The sequence below is a fragment of the Carcharhinus amblyrhynchos genome, chromosome 4, assembly GCF_965287045.1.
Source record: "Carcharhinus amblyrhynchos chromosome 4, sCarAmb.v2.hapA, whole genome shotgun sequence".
NCBI lineage: Eukaryota > Metazoa > Chordata > Chondrichthyes > Carcharhiniformes > Carcharhinidae > Carcharhinus > Carcharhinus amblyrhynchos.
Window position 1 is genome coordinate 60,514,734 of NC_137327.1, and position 21,055 is coordinate 60,535,788.

General features: G+C 43.2%; 1 protein-coding gene across 3 annotated transcripts in view; it reads right to left on the reverse strand.

The window, feature by feature from the left end:
• fcsk (fucose kinase) overlaps positions 1 to 21,055 on the reverse strand; it is a 376,885-nt gene that overhangs the window by 103,065 nt on the left and 252,765 nt on the right. For all 3 annotated transcript variants that reach the window (XM_080187245.1, XM_080187243.1, XM_080187244.1), the window contains 2 exons: positions 14,920 to 15,045; positions 11,583 to 11,655 (listed from right to left, as the gene is read on the reverse strand). In XM_080187245.1, the coding sequence (XP_080043371.1) occupies positions 11,583 to 11,655; positions 14,920 to 15,045 (199 nt within the window). The remainder of the gene's footprint in view (positions 1 to 11,582; positions 11,656 to 14,919; positions 15,046 to 21,055) is intronic.

Here is a 21,055-nt window from a genome sequence, read left to right on the forward strand (position 1 = left end):
GCAGTGTGACAGTGGGGCGGAACAAATGATTACCCCTAGGCCCCACCTCTTTGGCACAGCGAGTGGGCAGTGCTAAGGTGGCCCCCGGGGCATGGGTACTTTTCCCTTTGAGCAGTGCCAGGGGGCACAGGCTAGCACTGCCAGGATGCCCATGCTGAGGGAACACCTCCCCCCTGCCACCAATCCCCTGGCAGGCCCTAATTGCCCCCCTTCATTCCAGTGAGGTCTCCCGCGAGTTCCCTGAATGTGGGGAGCTACTTTAAATCCCACCAGAATGAAGTACTCCTGGCGGGGTGGGAGATTCTACTGGGACTGGCAAGTTTCCAATAATGACATGCAAAATATATTTAAATTACTTAAAAAAAGATTCAAATAGCTTATTGTCTTCCTGCTGTTTTTCAGCGTGGTCTGGACTCCAACTGTTCTTCAGCTCTGGGAGATGCGCATCCCAGAAAAAGGCCGATGGCGTGATTCTCCCGACTGGACCAGCCAGAAAAGTTGCGGGTCGCGGTGGGAGAATCAGGTCCATTATTTCTGCATCTAGTCTATCTTGCTGTGTCAGAAATTTGTCCATTGTAATTAGATCCCCTCTCACTCTTCTCAATTCCAGTAAATACAGGCCCCGTCAACTCAATGTCTCCTCATAAGACAATCCTGCCATCCCAGGAATCAGTCCCATGAACCTCTGCTGCACTCCCTCTTTGGCAAGTAAATACCTCCTTAGATAAGGAGACCAAAAGTATGACAATATTATATTTGGTTCCCTCATCCAAATCATGTATATTGTAAATAGCTAGGGTCCAAATACTGATCCCTGTGAGGCCGCGTTGGTCACTTCCTGCCACTTCAAAAAAAATCCATTTATTCCTATTCTGTTTCCTGTCTGCGAACCATTTTTCAATCTGTGGTAGAGAATTCTACAGGTTTACCAGCTTCTGAGTGAAGAAATTTCTTCTCAGCTCAGACCTAAGATTATGACCCCTTGCATTATCAATGCAAATATTTTACCTCACAATCCTATGCACTTTAATTTTACATACAAACCTCTTATATGAAACTTTATCAAAAGTTTTCAGAAAATTCAAATACACCATATCACCTTTTTCCATTTTACTGATTATGACCTGTGATGATACTGTGCCTTGAATAAATATATCTTAATCATGTTTCTCTGTAGGGTGTTTTGTCGGCACAGTGTTTTCTGTAGCCGGTGTCCTTTATTGTCACCAAGGCAGAATGATTGATATCATATTGATTTTAATCTGAACAAATGCAGTGTTCTGTGGTTTTAATGTGCCTTTGGAATTGTTGAGTAGAGCTTGATCTGGGAATGTTTGACAGGTCATGTCATCTGACTGATGGATAGCTTTTTTTCAGAGCATTTCAATTTGTTTCATTTTCAGAAGCAGCTTGAAGCTGAGAAAAGCGACAGTGGTTTTTCCCTCTCTTTCCTCAATACTCAAACTTGCTACATTTCCCAGCAGTTGAATGGAACAGTGGTAAACGGAGTTCAATTCAGAGAATTGTGAGGAATTCATTGAGGAAGGCTAACAAGGCAATGGAACACACAAATGCTAGGATATTGAGAAGCTTTTTTTGATTACTGTAAAAACCCATCTGGTTTACCAACATCCTTTAAGGAAGAAATGACTATCCTTACCTGGTCTGGCCTACATGTGACTTGAGACCCACAGCAATGCGGTGGGCTCATAATGCTCTCTGAAATGGCCTAGCAAGCCACATAGTTCAAGGGTAACTAAGGATGAGCAACAAATGCTGACTTCGCCAGTGACACTCACATCCCATCAGTATATGTAGAGTTACACAGTGAGCCTGACTGACAAGTTAAAATTGGTTGTTATTGTAATTCTTAGGAACATTTGGGATTATTGAGCAAATGCTGCCCTATCATGGATTCACATCTGAAGTTAGTCATGACATTCCGAACTTTGCAAACACGATTGATTGAGTACAGTCAATACTGTGCCTATTGAGAACAAGTAGAAATGGCCTAGTAGTATCATCGCTAGGTTATTAATCCAGAATCTCAGTCAATGTTCTGGGGATCTGGGTTCAAATCCTGCCACGGCAGAGGGTGGAATTTGAATTCAATAAAAAAATCTCTGGAATTAAGAATCTTCTGATGACCATGAAATCACTGTCAATTGTCAGAAAATCCATCTGGTTCACTAATGTCCTTTAGGGAAGGAAATCTGCTGTCCTTATCCGGTCTGGTCTACATGTGACTCCAGAGCCAGAACAATATAGTTGACTCTCAGCTGCCCTCCAAGGGCAACGAAAGATGGGCAATTAACGCTGTTCAGCCAGCGAGTCTCATGTCCCACAAATGAATATTTAAAAAAAAAAGTCGAGGGGATGTGCTGTTTGATAAAATCTACCAATCATTGGGACATATGGCTTATATATGTGGTATTGCACCAGCTCTAAAGTTCACGGACCACATTATTCATTTGTAGGATTAGATTTTCCGCTCCTTGGACTGAGTGTGGTGATGGGTGGGAAAAGTGGTGTTTTTCCCATTGGCTGCATTGGTGGATTTTCACATCGGATTGTATACTTCTCACCTCATTAAGTACACATAGAAAATAGAGCAGGAGTAGGCCATTTGGATCTTTGAACCTATTCCACCATTCAACATGTTTATGGCTCATCCTCTAACTCAACACACAGTCCAGTGCTCTCCTCAAACCACTTGACAGAGAAATCTACCTACTTCCTTAAGTATAGTCAGTGATTTGGCCTCAAGTGAAGAAATTTCTCATTTCAGTTCGTAATGGTATCAACAGGAAAACACATTGCTTCATGCGGGTGGGCAGCCTGTCATTTGCCCATCCCACTGTGACCCAAGTGGATTAATGCAGCGGAAGCATATTGAAAGTGCAGCCATGCACAGCCTTCTCAATGCCTGCGGCCCAACGGAGGTTCAAAAATCTCTCCACTGTGACTTTGGGGGGCGGGGTGGTGGTGGGGGGTGGTGGTGGTGGTGGTGGTGGTGGTGGTGGTGGTGGTGGGTGGGTAGGGCCAGAGTGGTGATTTTTAAAAATTTGTTCATGAGATGTCAGTGTTGCTAGCTGGGCTAGCATTTATTACCCATCCCTGAGTCAACCAGGGATCTGGAGTTCCATATAAGCCAGACCAGTGAAGGATGACAGATTTCCTTCCCCGAAGGACATCTGTCAACCAGATAGATTTTTATGACAATTGATAATGGTTTCAAAATCATTAGACTTTTCATTCCAAATATTTCACTGAATTCAAATTTTATCATCTCCCACATGGTGAGATTCAAACCCAGGTCCCCAGAGCATTACGCTGAGTCTCTAGATTACTAGTCCACTACACCACTGCTTCCCCTTGCACCAACTTAGCTCGTAAGAGGTCAGTCATCCAGTGCAGGAAGAGGGTGAAAGATTTCATCCAGTCTGCCAGTGTAAATCATCCAGTGTCAACTTATAATTTCACAGCCCATCAGGCATTCTCCAAATGAATCTCCACAAAGTTCTCCCAACTGCCAGCTCAAGGGACATTCCCACTCACATTCTCGCAAAGAAAGGGCTCGTATTGTGTGTCACTCACGGACTCCCCTCGTGCATGACTCCATTCAGCATCCACACAATCCAGGCATCCTTATATTTTGCCTTGGCATGGGTCCTGATCTCACACTTGTTATGTCTCATCATGCAGAACAAACTTTCCCACAATAAGAGGGAGAGACCCCAGACTGGTGGGAGGATGCCCAAGCTCAAGGCTCTCATTCCTTTTGAGGAGTGTGCTGTGGAGCTGTTTGGAATGGACTAGACTGTGGCAATGTGGCATTGATAGATGTGAACACCCTTCACCAACTGCTCCTTCAGACAGTGACCATGTTAGTCATGTTGTGCTTTGAAATCTGTTGCCCCACTAATTACTTCTACTCTCTTTAAAGGCACCACAGTCAAACGTCCCAAGGACATTGGGAGCCAGCACCCCATTTTTAGCTCCAAGGACACCTTGGATGAGAATCCATGTTATTGGAAAATCCATCACAGCACTTATCCACACCTTCTACCACATGCACACCTCAGCAGGACCTAGATCTAGAGCAGGCTCAGCGTCAATGTGGTGAGCACAGCAGTGATTTTGGTCCATATCAGGTGGAGGCAGGCCAATCCAATGTCACCAACAATCAGAGGACTGCTGGAGGCCAGAATTCTGCTGAGTCTCTGTCAGATGACAAGTGAACTTGGTCCTAAGTCAATGTTGGAGTTGCGTGACAATAAGTGGGAAAATCAGGCAGGGTTGTCAGAAGCATTACACAGATTGCAATCTACAGTGGAGGAGCTTGTCCACATTCAGCCTGAGGTCATCATGCTGGCAAGGCTGTGCACTGAGGTCAAATTTGATAAGATAGCGGCCATCATGGGGACATTGGTCCAGGACATTGCACCTGTGTTGCTGCAGGAATTGCACTCCATCATTATAGGCATTGGTGGCATCCAGCAGTAGCTACATAAGGTGGTGCACGGGCACCTCAGTCTCACTCCAGGTGCCCCGTCCAGGTGCTCTTGGTCACTCAAAGGGAAAAGGACCAGCAGCTGGACATTCTGGAGCCATCCACCAAGGTGACTCTGGAAGCATCCAGTGGTTTTCAGGACAGTGACCATACGTGCTGCAGCTCCACAGATGAAAGGAGACCCAAGCAGGAGGCTAAAAGCAGGCCAGGGCCTTCCAGGTCTTGACATTTCAGAAAATGTCCAAAGTCATCACAGATGACAGGGTGTAACAGGCAGCGGGCTATCTCCATCTCCACTGTGTTGGAAATGCACCAGGACATAGCAATAAGATTAGATACATCATAAAATACCAGAAGCACAACATTTGCATAGGTGTTCACCAGATGTCCATAATTTTTAACAATGTAAATAGAACTACACCCATTGCACATGTCCTCTTGTACATGTGTCCGTTATTTGTTGAACTGGTCAATCAGTTCTCACACCATTTTCCCTTCCTCACTTATCACAGATGTCACATCACGTCGTTTAGGTCAATGTTGCGTGCAATGAATGTTAGCTTTCAGCCCAATATCAGTGAAGCATCACCCTCAATGTAAAGTGTGCATGTGCAAGACATCTCTTAGAAATGTTTTACAGATTCAAGTGATATTCATTCCTGGTTGTGTCAGATGGAGACTCATATAATCCCTTGACCCAACTGCATTGTGCAAAAGTAAAGATTTAATGTCAAATGAGAGATGTAGATGCACATGAAGATGGGTAACTTTTCCTTGATCTTCATGAACTGTCAGACATGAGGATGTTCAATCTATTAGCTTATGCTCTGGCTCCTCTACGCTCAAATCCACCTTCATCACTGTTATCTCAACAATTTGCACAGCTCCCCACCTAAATGTTCCTGAGCTCGGACCCTTGCTGACACATTTTTGTCTTGGAGCTCAAAGCTATAGCATTTACTCATTATTAATGAGTGAGGTTGTCTGCATTGCACTCACAAGCTATCATAAAAATATAGGGATCGAGCGTTGGCCATCAGTTCTGGTATGCTTCCCCTCACCTAAACACTTGGTGAGTTCTGAAGGTTAATTTCATATGGTGATGTGTTGGGGTCACTTGAACTGTTGATCCTGATCTCAATGCGCATATGTGAGCGAGATGGGATGACAATGCTGAGAGTGAAAATGGGATGGGACCGAGGATGGAATTCAGCTGATCTGTGTTCTTTATTATCAATGATGCTGAACTTTGAGAGCTCCCTGGTCTGTCTTCACTTTAGATAAGCTAGAGATAGCCATCAGAGGAAAATCATTGCTTGGAAGAAGAGACTTGTTCCTCTGTGGGCAGGTAGGTGTCTGAAGATGTTTCTCATGAGCTCCTCCATGGCCAGGGAGCGGTCAGGCTGACTGCAGTTCTGGATTCCTCACTGAGAGTGCCGGATCTTAATGTTACAAGGATTGAATTAACACTGAGGGATCAGTGTGATTGACAGGCATGAACACTTCTGGAGTATCCTCAGCTAGCTTTGTCCAGTTCTCACGTCAAGTATTCACTACTCAAGTCATACAGAAGGTGTTGTCCCATAGCTGGACCTTGCTCTCCTTAAGATGCCTTTTGAGACTGAAGGCACACAGCCACAAGCGCACTGAGGATTGTATACTAGTTCTTGCCTCTTGTAGGTTGCTATAGATATTGGGATGCTGGAGAGATTCTTGAAGCGGCTTCACCATCTAACATGTGATGCTTGGAGGCTCTCCTGCATTCCAGCGAGGCAATATATTCCTGAGAGTTCGTCGTTTTTCAAAGGTACAGGTACTCACTCTCAAATTGAAGTGGATGGTCGAAATAAGAACAGCAACACAGGTGGTAATGTGGGCCCAGCATGGAGGCCAGTGACCTGAAAGTATAATCACCACATCCTGTCAACATCCTCCTGGAATCTGGTGACTGATGCTATGGCCTCCATCCCTGCAGCCTTAAATTCTTCAACCTCAGCCCTCTCGTCATCCTCATTCTCAGATCAGACATGCAACCCCTCTATCTCATCATTTGTCAGGTCCTCCCTTTTTGTCGTGCCAGGTTGTGCAAAGCATAGCAAGCCACAATAATCTATGAGACCCTCTAGGGAGTGTACTGGAAGGTGCTGCCAGATCTGTATCTGTTGAGATATCAGGATCGCATTTTAAATGTGCCAATGGTTGTTCTACCAATGTTTGTGTGGCGGTGGCATTAGCCTCATTGTACCTTTCCTTGGATGATGTTGTGGCTGCCTGACAGGCATTATCAGCCATGTCTTTTGTGGGTAGCCTTTGTCACCAAGGAACCAACCCAGGACATGGTTTGGGCCTTCGAAAAATTTGGGAATCTGTGATTTACTCAAGATGTAGGAGTCATGGTAGGTTTCTGGATATCCTGCACATATATACCTGATGTTTCTAGTGGTTGCAGATCAGCTGTACGTTGTGTGAATGGAACACTTGCCTGTTAACGTCTTGCATTGGTTCTTGCAAGGGAACTCTGAGAACCAAGTGTATACAATCGATGGTACCCTGTACTTCTGAGAATTCTGAGACAACGGCACAGTGGAACAGTGGTTAGCGCTGCTGCCTCACAATGCCAGGGACCCAGGTTCGATTCCCTGTCTTGGGTCATTGTCTGTTTGGAGTTTGCACGTTCCTCCAGGTACTCCGGTTTCCTCCCACAATCTGAAAGACGTGCTGGTTAGGTGCATGCTAAATACTCCCTCAATGTGCCCAAACAGGGGTCCGAGTGTGACGACTGGGGATTTTCGTAGTTACTTCATTGCAGTGTTAATGAGCCTATTTGTGACGCTAATAAACAAACATTATAAACAAATAAGTGCTTGGGCTGCCTGGGATGGTTTGATCTCTAGCAAGACACATGTAGTTGTGAACCTTGGTATCTGTCACCTCCTTATGCACTTTTGAGGGGAAGCTTGAGAGATGTCCCAGGGGTCCTCAATGGAACACTGAAAAGAGCCACACATGTAAAAGTTAAGAGCTGCAGCAACTTTGAAAGCCACTGGTAATAGATGTCCATTCAATTCCCATGGTGTTAACTCTGGGAGAATGTGACAGGGGTGACCACCACATTCCTGAACATAAAGAAACATGGCAACAATGATTTTTGCTCAACTGGAGGAATGATACATCTCCTGCTTAGCCTCAGTCTTGCGAGCCACCCAAGTCACAGATTTGAGTGCTTCATCCTCTGGGTCTGAAGGGGGTTTTGCTGCTTCTTCTCTTCAGGGTACCTCCCTCTGCCAAGCCTGCCACTGGTGTCATGCTTTTCTTTGCTTTTCCTGCTGTCTACATGCAACAATGAAGGCAATGTTAAATGCAGGATTCATCTTCTTCATGTTTCTCTTGCTGTTAGAACATTGTACAAAGCATAAGTGAACACCAGTCTTCAAAGCTCCTCCATTGTTCCTATCCGTGACGAGTGAGTGTCTGTGGTGTTTAGGGACCTCATAGCCATGAAATTCTTTGGCAGTGCAAAAACAATTTTCAGTAACACAGTATGTGCCTCTCTAAACCTCTCCCTGTTCCAAGAAACCAAGACCTAATGCCACGCATTTGGATATGCTGATTTATGTCAGGTTGTGAAATCCTTATCCAGTGCACTCTCTAACCAAATCAATTGGAATACACATGGGGCAAATGTTCAATGAAGCAATGAGATTATTTTAAGGAGGGCTGGGGTTTCACATCTCTGAACCTGTGAGCTGCAAGGTTGTGAGGTGCAATTTCCAATGGCCTTCTGCAGTTTGTCCGGTAGCCCACTTGGTTTAGGATTTATTGTTGCACTGTGAATTTTCTATACTTGGAGCAAGAGGTTATTGCAAGATCAATTGATCAGTGTCACAAATTGAATTCTTAGTTGGATACAGAAATCCTATAGCTATATTTGACAAAAAGGACAGGAGTGACTTATCCCTGGTGGCCTGTGTGTATACATATATATAAATATATATACATACACACACACACACACGTGTGTATATATACACACATGTACAACCCTCAATCAACAGCATTTAAAAAAAACAATTATCTGATCAGTTATTATCTCAATGCCTTTTGTGGGACTTTAATGTGCACAATTGTATGACGTTTTTGTATATTACAATAGTGTCCGCACTTCAAAAGTAAAATGCTTAGGACTTCCTGAGATTTTAGAAGGTGCTACAAGACAATGGACCAACAGCTAGTAAGCAGGGTTAGGCTGGATGGTTGCTTGTCAGCTGGTGTGGCCAACCAGCCTCTGGGCTATTCCCTGAAGTGCACACTGAGATCAACATCAACTGCAGCTGGAGGATCATCAACTCAGTAAAAGATGTTCCACAATCTGCCTGAAGCTTGCTGGTCTTACAGTGCAAAGAGTTGCCCTCGACCAAGCGTTACAGACTGGCACATTCCAAGCTCCAGGATTATGTGCTGAGGGATGTACTAAAGCTTGATGCAGCTGCCACAGAGGTGCAACTGGGAAAGTCGTTGTCTAAGGCCTGTCAGCCCTAGTACACTGAAGGGCTGGAAAATTTGTAGAACCTAGTCATGTGACTTGATCAAATTGGTGACTCCGAGTGAGCACAGTCTTTGATCATAATTCATAGTTTGCAATTGCCAATAACAATTAAAAATGAAGCCAACTTACTTTATTCTCATGGATGCTTTTCAGTGAAGGGTAATGCTCTATTGACTGATATTTGTACTTCCTAAACTGTTAATTCTCTCTCATTGCTAATTTGTATTTTACTGTTTTTAGTGTTTAAATGAATTGCATTGCTGCGTAACTTTTATTGCTAAAGTGTTAACCTCTTGGCCAGATTGTTATGTAAATGAGAATAGGTTCTCAATTGATTCACCTGGCTAAATAAATGTTAATAAATAAAATAAAACCCCTTGAGCTGTTTCCCTGACACAGAACGTACTTTGCCAATATCAAGACTATTGAAATTGTACTGAGGCACCACAGAGAAGAACATGATGAATAGAGGAACACTGAATTCTATTACACTTTCTGTAATTTTTCAAATTAAAATGTTTTTGCCCTCAGGCCGTATGTCTGACATGAAATGCATTTTGTAAAGATCAAGAGAATTACCATAATATGAAAACATCTAAGAGTGGAACATATTGTATGGAGCTGAACCGAATATATGACATTTACTGTCATTTTCAAGCTGAAATGTTTTGTATTATATTTTTACAAATTTAATGAATGAAGTATATTTTTGGGGAAATAGGCTACTTGTCGACTGGCATGGACATGGTGTGCCAAATGGCCTCCTTCCGTGCTGTAAATTCCAATGATTCTATGAAGAAATGCAAAGATCTTTCTTTTTACAGTTGTTTTAAGTTTGTAAAATTTCTGAAAAGGTAAATCTTTATAGTTGGACTGGTATCCACATAATGACCATCACAGGAAATCAGAGGATTGCTGAGAAGTGCCTTCTGCTATAGCAATCAGTTAGTTTGATAATTGTCTGTGTCATTCACTGAACTGATGGGCAAGAACCTTTAGCTCTGTTGGTATCATTTTGTCTGAGTCAGAAAGTGCAGGGTGCAAAACGTGCCCAGATAGTTCCAGCAAGTGGAGACTGGAGCTCTGGCTTGGAATTTCGGATTGGCATTCAGTGGGACACTTGATTTTGGTGGATGTGGACGACCCCCAAATCACTGACTTGGTTGTGGGAATCCATTAATCCCTTGCATTGTCCCAAACTAACATCCCTCTTGGCTGGACAAAAATAGAAGGAGCATTCAGTGATGATGTGATGAATCTTGTACTTTGGGGAAAAGCCTGTATTTTGTTTCGGGAAGGTTCGTTAAAGTTCAAAATGAAACTAAGATAAATCTAGCAATATGCCCTTAGACTTCTAAGGATTGCTCTGATGATCTAAGTTGTTCTGGAGCTAAGAGAAGGATAAATAGACAGTTAATTAGATATAGATTCGTAGCTACTATTAAAACACAGGAAGACAGATACCTTGGTGTAGAACAGAACCTATTCTATTGTTCTGTGGAACAGAGAAGGCATCTTTCACAAGAAGCTATGTGTGTAATAGAATAGAAAAGGACAGAAAGGTGAACACAGGGAGAGCAGGCATTGTATACTGGACAAGACTACTGTCATTGTTTCCATTTTGCCAGAAACCAGACCACTTAAAAGTATAGGAGAAAGGAATCACTTGGGTTTTTGTGCTTCAAGGTTGTTGTGAAACTAGCTAAGGAGGTTCCACCAGCGTTGATCATATCAGGGAACTTTGGACAGAATAAGGCTGCCAGCAAAAGCAATTTGAGGGCCAAATCTATCAAATGGGTAAGTGAGAGATCCTATGTACTCGAGGCAGAGTTAGAGGATGTTAGGGCTGTACATGGGGCATGTATACAGGAATTGGCAGGCGCTTGTGGTTCTGTAAGACTTATCTATCTTGTGTTGAATATTTAAAGTGAAGTGCATGTTATCATTTGAAATATAATTTCCTTGTTAATTAATGTTTGAATTATGTTTGATTTTGATTGATAATGTTAGAGTTTTAAAAAGTCTTAAAATCTTGTCTTCTGGTAATTTCCTTTGATGTGGTTGTAATCCCTTTTTTTCAAAAAGTTATTTGGTCTCTCTAGGGATCATAACAGCAGCCTATCCAGACTGTCAAACTAGCTAGAGAATCCTTCCATTAATTTACATAATCCTCCAAAGCACGCTATAAAAACTAAATGACCAAGCTGATCATCTACATCTTCTGCATTCCAGTCCTAGTTTTTGCTGAGGTTAGCTGAAATCACTGGCGTTCTGAGCATTCCTAGGTTGGAGAAGGGAAATCTAATCAGCTTTCCATTCTCACTAAGCCTTGCATACTATGTGAAGACAGAGCTGTGACACACTCCAGATCAAATGTGCAAAGAATGTGTACTGTTTAAGCTCTCAGGCATAGAATACGTTGGGTGAGTGTGCCAGTGGAGTGTAGATCCCTGCGATCCTTTATACTACAAAATACTGCAATTACTTGTGTAGCCTTTCCACACTACCTTTGGGGTACATTACCTGGGTATGAGGGGACAGTCAGGATCATATCTGTGCTGCAGACCCACACACCTGGTGTACAGCCTGGACCCAACTGTAAAAGTCAAAAACAGAAAAGATACATCAGTGACGGGATTCCATATTCTACTCACAAACACCTGTGCCTTTATATATGATCTGAACAGCTGTGATGCAACAGCAAACCTGTGGGACATATTCCATTCCAACACCCCTGAACTCAGTGATTGGCTATCCAGCAACACCATGAATTTAAGATTCTCATCCTTGTTTTTAAATCCTTCTCTGCAGCCTTACCTCTTTCTATGTCTGTAATCTTCTGCTGTCCTACAACCGTCCAACATGGAATCATGGAATGAAGGAGGAGGCCAATTGGCCCACTGAGCCTGCACCCACTCTCTGACAAAGCATCTTACCCAAGCCCTATCCACACATTCCCATAGATTCACCCCACTAATTCCGCCTAAACTACACATCTTGGAACATTAATGGACAGTTTAGTAATGCCAATCTACCTAACATGCACATCTTTGGACTGTGGGAGGAGACTGGAGCACCCTGAGGAAACCCACACACGGTGTGGAGATGCCGGCGTTGGACTGGGGTAAACACAGTAAGAAGTCTGACAACGCCAGGTTTAAGTCCAACCGATTTATTTGATAGTAAACTCACAAGCTTTCGAGGTTAAACTCTTCGTCAGGTGAACATTCACCTGACGAAGAGTTTAACCTTGAAAGCTTGTGAGTTTACTATCAAATAAATCGGTTGGACTTAAACCTGGTGTTTCAGACTTCTTACTGTGGAAATCCACACAGACAAAGGAAAAACATGCAAACGCCACATAGTCACTCAAGGCTGGAATCAAACCCAGTCCCTAGTGCTGTGAGGTAACAGTGCTAACCACTGTGATGCTGTGCTGCCCCCATCTGTATCTCTGCACTCCAATTTTGTCCTTTCCTGCGTTTCCAATTTTCACTGCATCACAATTAGTACTCGTATTGCCATACCCAGGCCCTAAAGCTTAGAAATTCCCTTTCTTAACCTCCTCACCTCCCCTAAGTTGCTCTTTAAAATCTTTGTCTTTGACCAAGTTTTTTATCATTTACCTAAGACTCTGTTTATGTTGCTCCAGATCAGATTTTGTCTAGGCATGTCCCTTGGGATGTTTTATATCAAAGGTGAACAAAGAACAATACAACATAGGAACAGGCCCTTCGGTCTACCAAGCCTACATCAACAAATGATACCTTTCTAAACTAAAGACCTTTGCCTCTAATGTGATCCATATCCCTCTATTCCCTGTTTATTCATGTGTCTTTCAAAATGCCTTTTAAATGTTGCGGTTGTATCTGCTTCTACCACCTCATCTGGCAGCACATTTCAGGCACTCACCACTCCCTATATAAAAAAACTTTTCTCTCTCATTTCCTTTAAACTTCCCTCCTCTTACCTTAAAGCTATGTCCTCTAGTAATTGACATTTCTACCCCAAGAAAAAGACTCTGACTATCCATTCCATGCATGCCTCTCATAATTTTGTAAACTTCTTTCAGGTCACCCCTCAGCCTTTGACATTCAAGTGAAAACAAGCCAAGTCTGCCCAATCTCTAGCTAATATCCTCCAAACCAGGCAACATCTTGTTAAGCCTTTTTTGAACCCTCTCCAAAGCCTCCACACCTTTTGTAATATGGCAACCAAACTGTACGCATTATTCCAAGGTGGCCTAACTAAAGTTCTGTACAGCTGTAACATTACTTGCCAATTTTATATTCTATGCCACGACCGATGAAGACAAGCATGCCATATGCTTTCCTGACCACCTTATCCACTTGCTTTCCTGAACACCTCATCCAATATCAGGGAACTGTGGACCTGTAGACCCAAAACACACTGTATGTGAATGCTTCTAAGGGTTCTGCCATTTACTGTATACTTCCCTCCTGCATTAGATCTTCCAAATGCTTCACTTCATATTTGTCCGGATTAAATTCCATCTGCCATTTCTCTGCCCAAGTTTTCAGTCTATCTATATCCTGCTGTATGCTCTGGAAATCCTCCTCACTATCCGCAGCTCTTCCAATCTTTGTGTTGTCTGCAAACTTACTAATTAGATCACTTACATTCTTCTCCAAATCATTTATATATGTTGCAAACAACAGGGTCCCAGCACCGATCCCTGTGGTCCACCACTGGTCACAGATCTCCAGTCAGGAAAACAACCTTCCACCGCTACTCTTTTTATGACAAAGCCAGTTCTGTATTTATCTTACCAGCTCACCACACATCCCATGTGTCTTCACCTTCTGTATCAGCCTGCCATGAGGGACCTTGTCAAAGGCCTTGCTGAAGTTCATGTAGACAGCATCCACCACCTTGCCCTCATCCATCATCTTTGCCACTTGCTCAGAAAAACTTAGTCAACTTTGAGAGACATGACTACCTCCAAAGCCATGCTACCTAACGCTAAGAAGTACATATTTTTCCAAATGTGAGTAAATCCTGTCCCTAAAAATCTTCTCCGATAATTTCCCTACCACTGACCGGTTTGTAATTTCCTGGATTATCCCTAGTGCCCTTCTTAAACAAAGGAACAACAATGGCTATTCTCCAATCCTCTGGGACTTCTTCCATGACTAAAGAAAATATGAAGATTTCATACAAGCCCAGCAATTTCTTCCCTCACCTCCCTCAGTATTCTGGGATAGAATCCATCAGGTCTTGGAGACTTGTCTACCTTAACGTTTTTCAAAACACCCAATACATTTTTTGATATTGACACGCCCTAGAATATGTTCTAGGTACTCTATAAAGGCAAGATGTAGTCAATTCCTTTACCTCGAGATGAAGGCCAAAGTTCCATTAGCCGTCTTAAATTATTTTTTGCATTTGTCTACTAGTCTTCAGTAAATTCTGTACAAGGGCCTCATGATCTCTTTGCTCTTTCACAGTTCCTAACTGTAATAATCTTATCAAGACCAATTTTCTGTCACCATCATACTTTATAACATGCTCAGTGTGTTGCTCAACAGCTACAGAGCATAGGTCAGCCCCAAAGTCTTTCGACTGCTGGCCTGAGTGGGGCCAGCTGGTTTTAAACAACCCTGTTGCTCTTTCCCTATTGGGCAAGCCTCCACTTGCCTAATGGGCAAGGCTCCACTTACCTAATAGGGGAGCTTGTATTCTACGAGGCCCACAAGAGCTATTGACAATCTCCCATGAACATCAATAACACTAACCTTTCAACAATTAGAAAAAAAACTGCAGCCAATCTTTCTTAGGTCCAAAAAGCATGACCTGATTTTTCCCCATTTCTACCTGAGATCACTCATGAATAACTGACCTTGTACGTCATGATGTGCAGCAGAACATCAATATTACAAACAAGTGCGTCTGCTTTGCTGTTGGGGTTTTCCATTGGCAGGCAAGTAAATGAACGGCCACAGTCATCAAAGGGAAAATCTCGGCCCTACACATGACAACAGAGAAGAAAATATGTTTTCTTAGCATTTATATATTATAATCATCTGGAAAGCACTGACAGTGGGCACAATCTCCACAGATGCAAGAACTCTAATTCTTATCTAAGTGGTCAGTCTTCATTTGTGACTCAGAGACAGTAATAGGAATAGGGCATGATTAGGATCCAGGAGCAAAACAAGGGTAGGAGTAGGGCAGAAGCACGGACATAAATGGGACAGAAACAAAGGACAGTGGTCAGAGTAGGAGCATTGACATTGGCAGATGTCATGCAGGAACAAGGACTTAGAGGGGCAGAGGTATGGGTGAGGGTAGAGCCGGGGACAAATGTAGGGCCAAAAGGTAGTGTCGGAGCAGGGTGATGTCAGTGATAAGGGCAGAGTCAGGGGCACAGATGAAGGGCAGGAACAGAGGCCAAGGAAATGGGCAGGAACAGTCTGGGATAAGGCAGGGACAAGGATGAGCTTGGAAGCTGGAAAGGGTGCACTAGAGGCTGATTTTTCACCAGTCATTGCAGGATAATAATCAGGATTAGGAATTCTGGTTGACTTCCCCATCCCTCAGGACAGGGGTAGTGAAATCAATTGTGATACCTCTGTCCCTAAGGGCAGCTAGTTCAGTAGAGGCTGAATTTAGAACCTTCCGTGCTGTATGGAATCAGCTTAGCATTTCCATATCTGAGTCAGGTCACAGATGCAAATCCCACTGCAAAAACTGGAACACAAAAGCTAGGCTGATACCTCAGTGATGTACTAAGGGAGTGCTGCATTGTCGGCTGTGTAGCATTCAGGTACAAAGTTAGACTGAAGCCCTATCCATTAAGATAGTCATTCAAAAAATTCCATGGCACTATTTAAAAAAGGGAATTTTATTGATGTCCAGGCAACATTTATCTCTCAACCAATATCACAAACAGTTTTATTTATTTCATTGCAGTTTGTGGAAGATTGCAGAGCACAAAATGGACGTCACATCGCCCTACATTACAAAAATGACAACACTTCAAAGGTTGTTTGATTATTTGTTTTGGGATGCCCTGAGATTGTTAAAGGCTTGATATAAAAGAACATTCTTTCTTATGGTCACGTCTCTGTATGGTGTCTTTATCCACTTAGCTACCGGCAGAATTTGATTTAACTGAATTTAATGAGCTTTCAGAGCTAAACGATTCCACAGTGATGAAAAGAAAAATGCTGATTCTGATGGTCATTGGAACATTGAGCACTCATCGCGCTGAGTGATTGGGCTGCTTCTGATTAACTGAGCCAATAACTGACTAGAGCTGTTGATGCAGTAGTTTGGAGTTTGCTGACTTTCACAAGGCGTACATTTTACAGAGTCACTTTATTAAAATGGGTAACTGCCAAACAGAAACACCCATCGCTCAGCTTTAATGAGACAGGCACTCAATATTTACTGCATAGTGGGCAATGTGAAATATTGGTCCCTCGAATGGATTTATCGAAATGTTTTAAAGGTCTGTCCAAAAGGAGCAAGGCAACAAACAAATGAATGAGAAGATACTTATTAGTAAGCTATATTTCTTGACTTTTTTCCAGTATCCCAGTAGTTAAGTATACCATGTGTTATGACACTGGATCATACAGATCAGGGCACACCTCAGTTTCTATTCACATCTAGTTCATGACAGTAGGAGGGTACTCCAATTGGTCTCAGCATTTGGAAGCAGAGAGAGGGAAAGTGGTGCACTTGCTGCCTATGCTTCCACTGCTCAGCTGTATGCAAGGCTGCCGTCTAACATGCAGCAGGGCACATACTCAGTGACCATGTTTACAACGGGCAACATGTAACATGAACCCAGCTTATTTACTTTTAAGAACTGTGCACTATCAAAATAAAGTGGCTGTCAGTATTGAGCAAAATCACACTTAGCTCTGCAATGTAACTAATTCTTAAACTAATTCTTAATCCTTCTTAAACTGAAGAGATCTGAGAGTGTGACAGAATATGCAGACATTTTATGGCAGGATTCTTCCACTTTACTAAATCACTGGAATTAGTGAGCTCAATACAACATTGCAACAGTTTTCGTTCCTGTCTTGACTGAATCTTTCAGATCACTGGATATTTAGTAACATATGTTCAGTGTTTATAAATTGCAAGAGGACAGAAATCATTAAAGTGAGTTGAAGATTCTGGATTGTCCCTATCACTCCTCCTAAAATATTGTAACAATTTCTCCAAGTATCATAAAATGCTTGTGAGCTGAATTTTTTTGAGCAACCTGCTGAATAAGTGATGTGTGGGATCCTGCATGAACAGGCCAGTGTGCGCATGCAGAAACGGATTTTGGTCGCATGGCCATATTGCATTTGAAGTAAAAACATCAGCCTGATTCCAAATGCTAATTGCTCCACTACTGGAAGGTGTATACAAAATGTGACGTTTCCCAAAGGTGAATAGTTTGTTAACCCCAGAAGATGAAGCTTGTTAACCCCAGAAGTATTAATCTAGACTGACACTCCAGTGCCATATCTGAGATGCCCTCTTTTGGAATGAGGCATTAGACCAAGGCCCCATCTATCCTCTCAGATAGACATTCGTAAGAGTCGAATTGTGGCACAGGAGGCCCATTCAGCCCATTAAGAATATAATGGCTCTCTGTATAGCAATCTAATCAGCTCCAATCATCTATATACAAATGGAACTACAAATTTATTTCTCTTAAGAATCGATTCAATTTTCTTGTCCAATAGGTAGTCTTCAATCAGCATCAATTATAAGATTATCGGGTCATTATCACATCTGTTGTTTGTGGAAACTTATTATGCATAAATTGGTTGCCTTGTTCCTGTATTACAAAAGTTCCTATATTTCAAAAATAGTTCAATAACTGTAGATGAATTTGAGATGTCCTGAAAGGGGTTATGTAAAAGTAAGGTCTTTCTTTTTGACTTTAACATTCATTGCTGGGAGCCCACAACCTAAGGATACATTTAAGGAATGAGCTACTGCATGAACAGCCAGGCCACAAAAAATTGTTTTCACACAATAGGTATACACATACAAAAACCTAACTTACAGAAGACTTTTCTATTTCTTATATGCATACGTTTACCAAAATTTAAAAGTTCTCTGATTTTTATATACGTACTTAGGTTTTCCTTTTTGTCACCTTTAATGGAAGATTGTGGCTGCTGTTTTGGCTCAAATGAAAAGCGTGCTGGAATATGGGATTCTCTTATTGGACACACACACACACACACACACACCTTTTGCACGCATACTCTCACCTCACACACACATGCACATAATCTCACTACACACTCAGGATTTCAACGCACTCACACACACACGATCTCATCTCACAAACATACACACATGATCACACACAGACACACGCACACACAGGGTTTCATCACACACAGACACACAGGATTCCTTCACACACAGACACAAACACAGATGCACATATAAACACACGCATCTTATCAATTTGCCCCGCCGAGAGGGAGCTGAGAAATCAGGTTCGTGTCTGATCCTCGTCTCTTGCGGTCTTACTGGCACCGGATATCGGGCACAAGCTTGATTATCTCATTTAAAAGTATTTCAGCACAGTTTTGAATGTAATTAGTGAGTCCGGGACGTTATCCTCTGGCTCACTTGCCTGTGACTTCGCCACAGAAGCTTCTCCCCGGTGAGGATCACATATGTTTCCCATCAACAGGAACCAGATCTGATGGCCTTGCCGCTAGAGCCACAGGCTACTGAGACCTCCCGAGGGGAAGGGCAGTTGCCCCTCTGGCAAGCCAGCCTAGCATGCTGGTAGTGCCCACCAGGCATTGGGCAGTGTCAAGAGGATGGGGCCTGAGAGGGGCGGAGCCAGACCAGAGGCAGGCCATTTGGTGGTTTGGACTACTGCACACTCTGCAGTAGTGATCTGGGAGTTGGGGGGAGAGAACTGAGTGAGGGGGAACCACTGCCACTCTGCAGCAGTGATCAGTGGGGGGGGACCACTAGTCATGCCAGCTGGGCACTAAACAGTGCCAAGAGGGCTGTGGCAATTGGTGGAGAACTGCTGAACACTATGCCAAATTTTGGTGTGTGTGTGGCAGGGGAGCACAGGGGCGTGCGCATGTGTGGGGCAGGGGCGCGCGTGCGCGTGTGTGTGTGGCAGCGGGGGGTGTGTGTGGTGGGGTTGTGTGTGTGTGTGTGTGTGACGGGGGTGTGCGGTGAGGGTGTGTGGTGAGGGTGTGTGTGTGCGCGCATGTGGCAGGCGTGTGTGTGTGGGGCAGGTCATGCGTGCGTGTGTGTGTTTCGGGGGGTGGGGTGTATGTGTGTGTGTGTGTGGGGGGGTTGTGGGGGTGTGTGTGTGTGGCGGGTTGTGTGTGGGGTGGAGTGTGTGTGTCAGTGTGTGCGTGTGTGGGTGTGGCGGGGTGTGTGTATGTGCGGGGAGGGTGTGTGTGGGGCAAGGCATGTGTGTGGCAGGGCATGTGTGGGGGTGGCAGGCGGGGTGTATGCGTGCGGGGTGTGTGCGCGTGCACGGGGGTGTGCATGGGGGGCGCGTGCAGGGTATATGCATGCAGGCCATGGGCTTTGCCAGGGGCTGGGGGCGATATAGACGAACAGCCATGCGTAGTGAGGGATGGGGGAACTGGGTTTAGGCCACGAAGGCCTGCTATATTTAGCAAAGGCTGTGTGACAAGTCTCTGCTGCTCACAGCACAGAGACCTACACATGCGCAATTGTACCCTTTGCTGCTATCAGCTGACTTTCTGGTGATTTTAGCCCCACCCAGATTTCCTGCTGGTGAGAAATGGATTTCAGGATTTTTTCAAGCACTGAATGTGTAAGATCTGACGGTTGGACTTCCAAGCTCATTTTGAACTTTGAATTTTTTAGTAAGATTACCCCATTGGTTTTCATTCTCGTTGTGCAACATCAGGGGAAACTGACTATACTGTATAAAAACAGGTACAATATAGAGGTGAAAATAAAAATATATTGTTAGAGAAAGTGAGGCGAACAAAAGGGGGCTTTAACTTTTTTAAAAAATTTGAATTTTATCCTTTGTGAGGTTTGTCAGCATTGAGAAATAGAACACTTTCTACTGTTAGCTCGCAGATCAGCACCAAGCACTCACAGCTCAGATTCATCAGAAACTTTCAGTGTAATACCTCCTAAACAAAGCATTCCCGCAGCTTGTTTAATAAGATTGTTAAATGGTGCAAAACAATAAGGTGTAAATTACTTACTAAAACAAATTGAGAAGACCCCAGACCCATTTCTAATCTGATCTCTGCAGTTAGCAGAGCGAAAGCTTTCATTTATTAGTCTGGCTGAATTCCAATCTAGGCACTAGAGCAAAAGCCTAATTTTCAAGAGGTACATTAAATTATAACTTAGATGTGTGTACAAACCTTCCTCATATGTATTGAACACTGTCACCATTCCTTGATAATGTATAATAGTCAAGTGGAGATGGAGAGCAAATCACATTAAAGTGATTTAATTATTATCTATTAAAGTTGAAGGACAAACATTCACCAAGACACTGGGGAGAGTGTCATGAGATCTTTTATATTCATCAGAGAGAGCAGACAGGGCCTTCATTTAATGTCTCATAAAAAGGTGGCACCTCCAACAATGCAACATTTCATCAGTACTGAGCTCAAGTGTCAACCTACATAATGGGCTAGAGGGTCCAGAGTGAGACTTGAACTCACATCCTTCAGACTCAAAGGTAACAGAGCTACTCACAAACCATGGCTAACACAGAAGTCAGCATTATAAGTCCAAAATTACGCAAAGTCAGCAGTATAAATCCAAAATTACTCAATAAATCTGCAGGTATTTGAACAACTTTGCAATGTACAGTGAAGAACAGACCTACGAGGAACATACAAAAACAAGGCTGCATCAAAGTTGAATGTATTTTGTTCAATGTACTTATTGTACTAGACTATGGCTGGTATCGTCAACCAGCTAATCATTTATTTTACAGGGTACTTTTTGAAGTCTCATGTTGTGTCTGAATC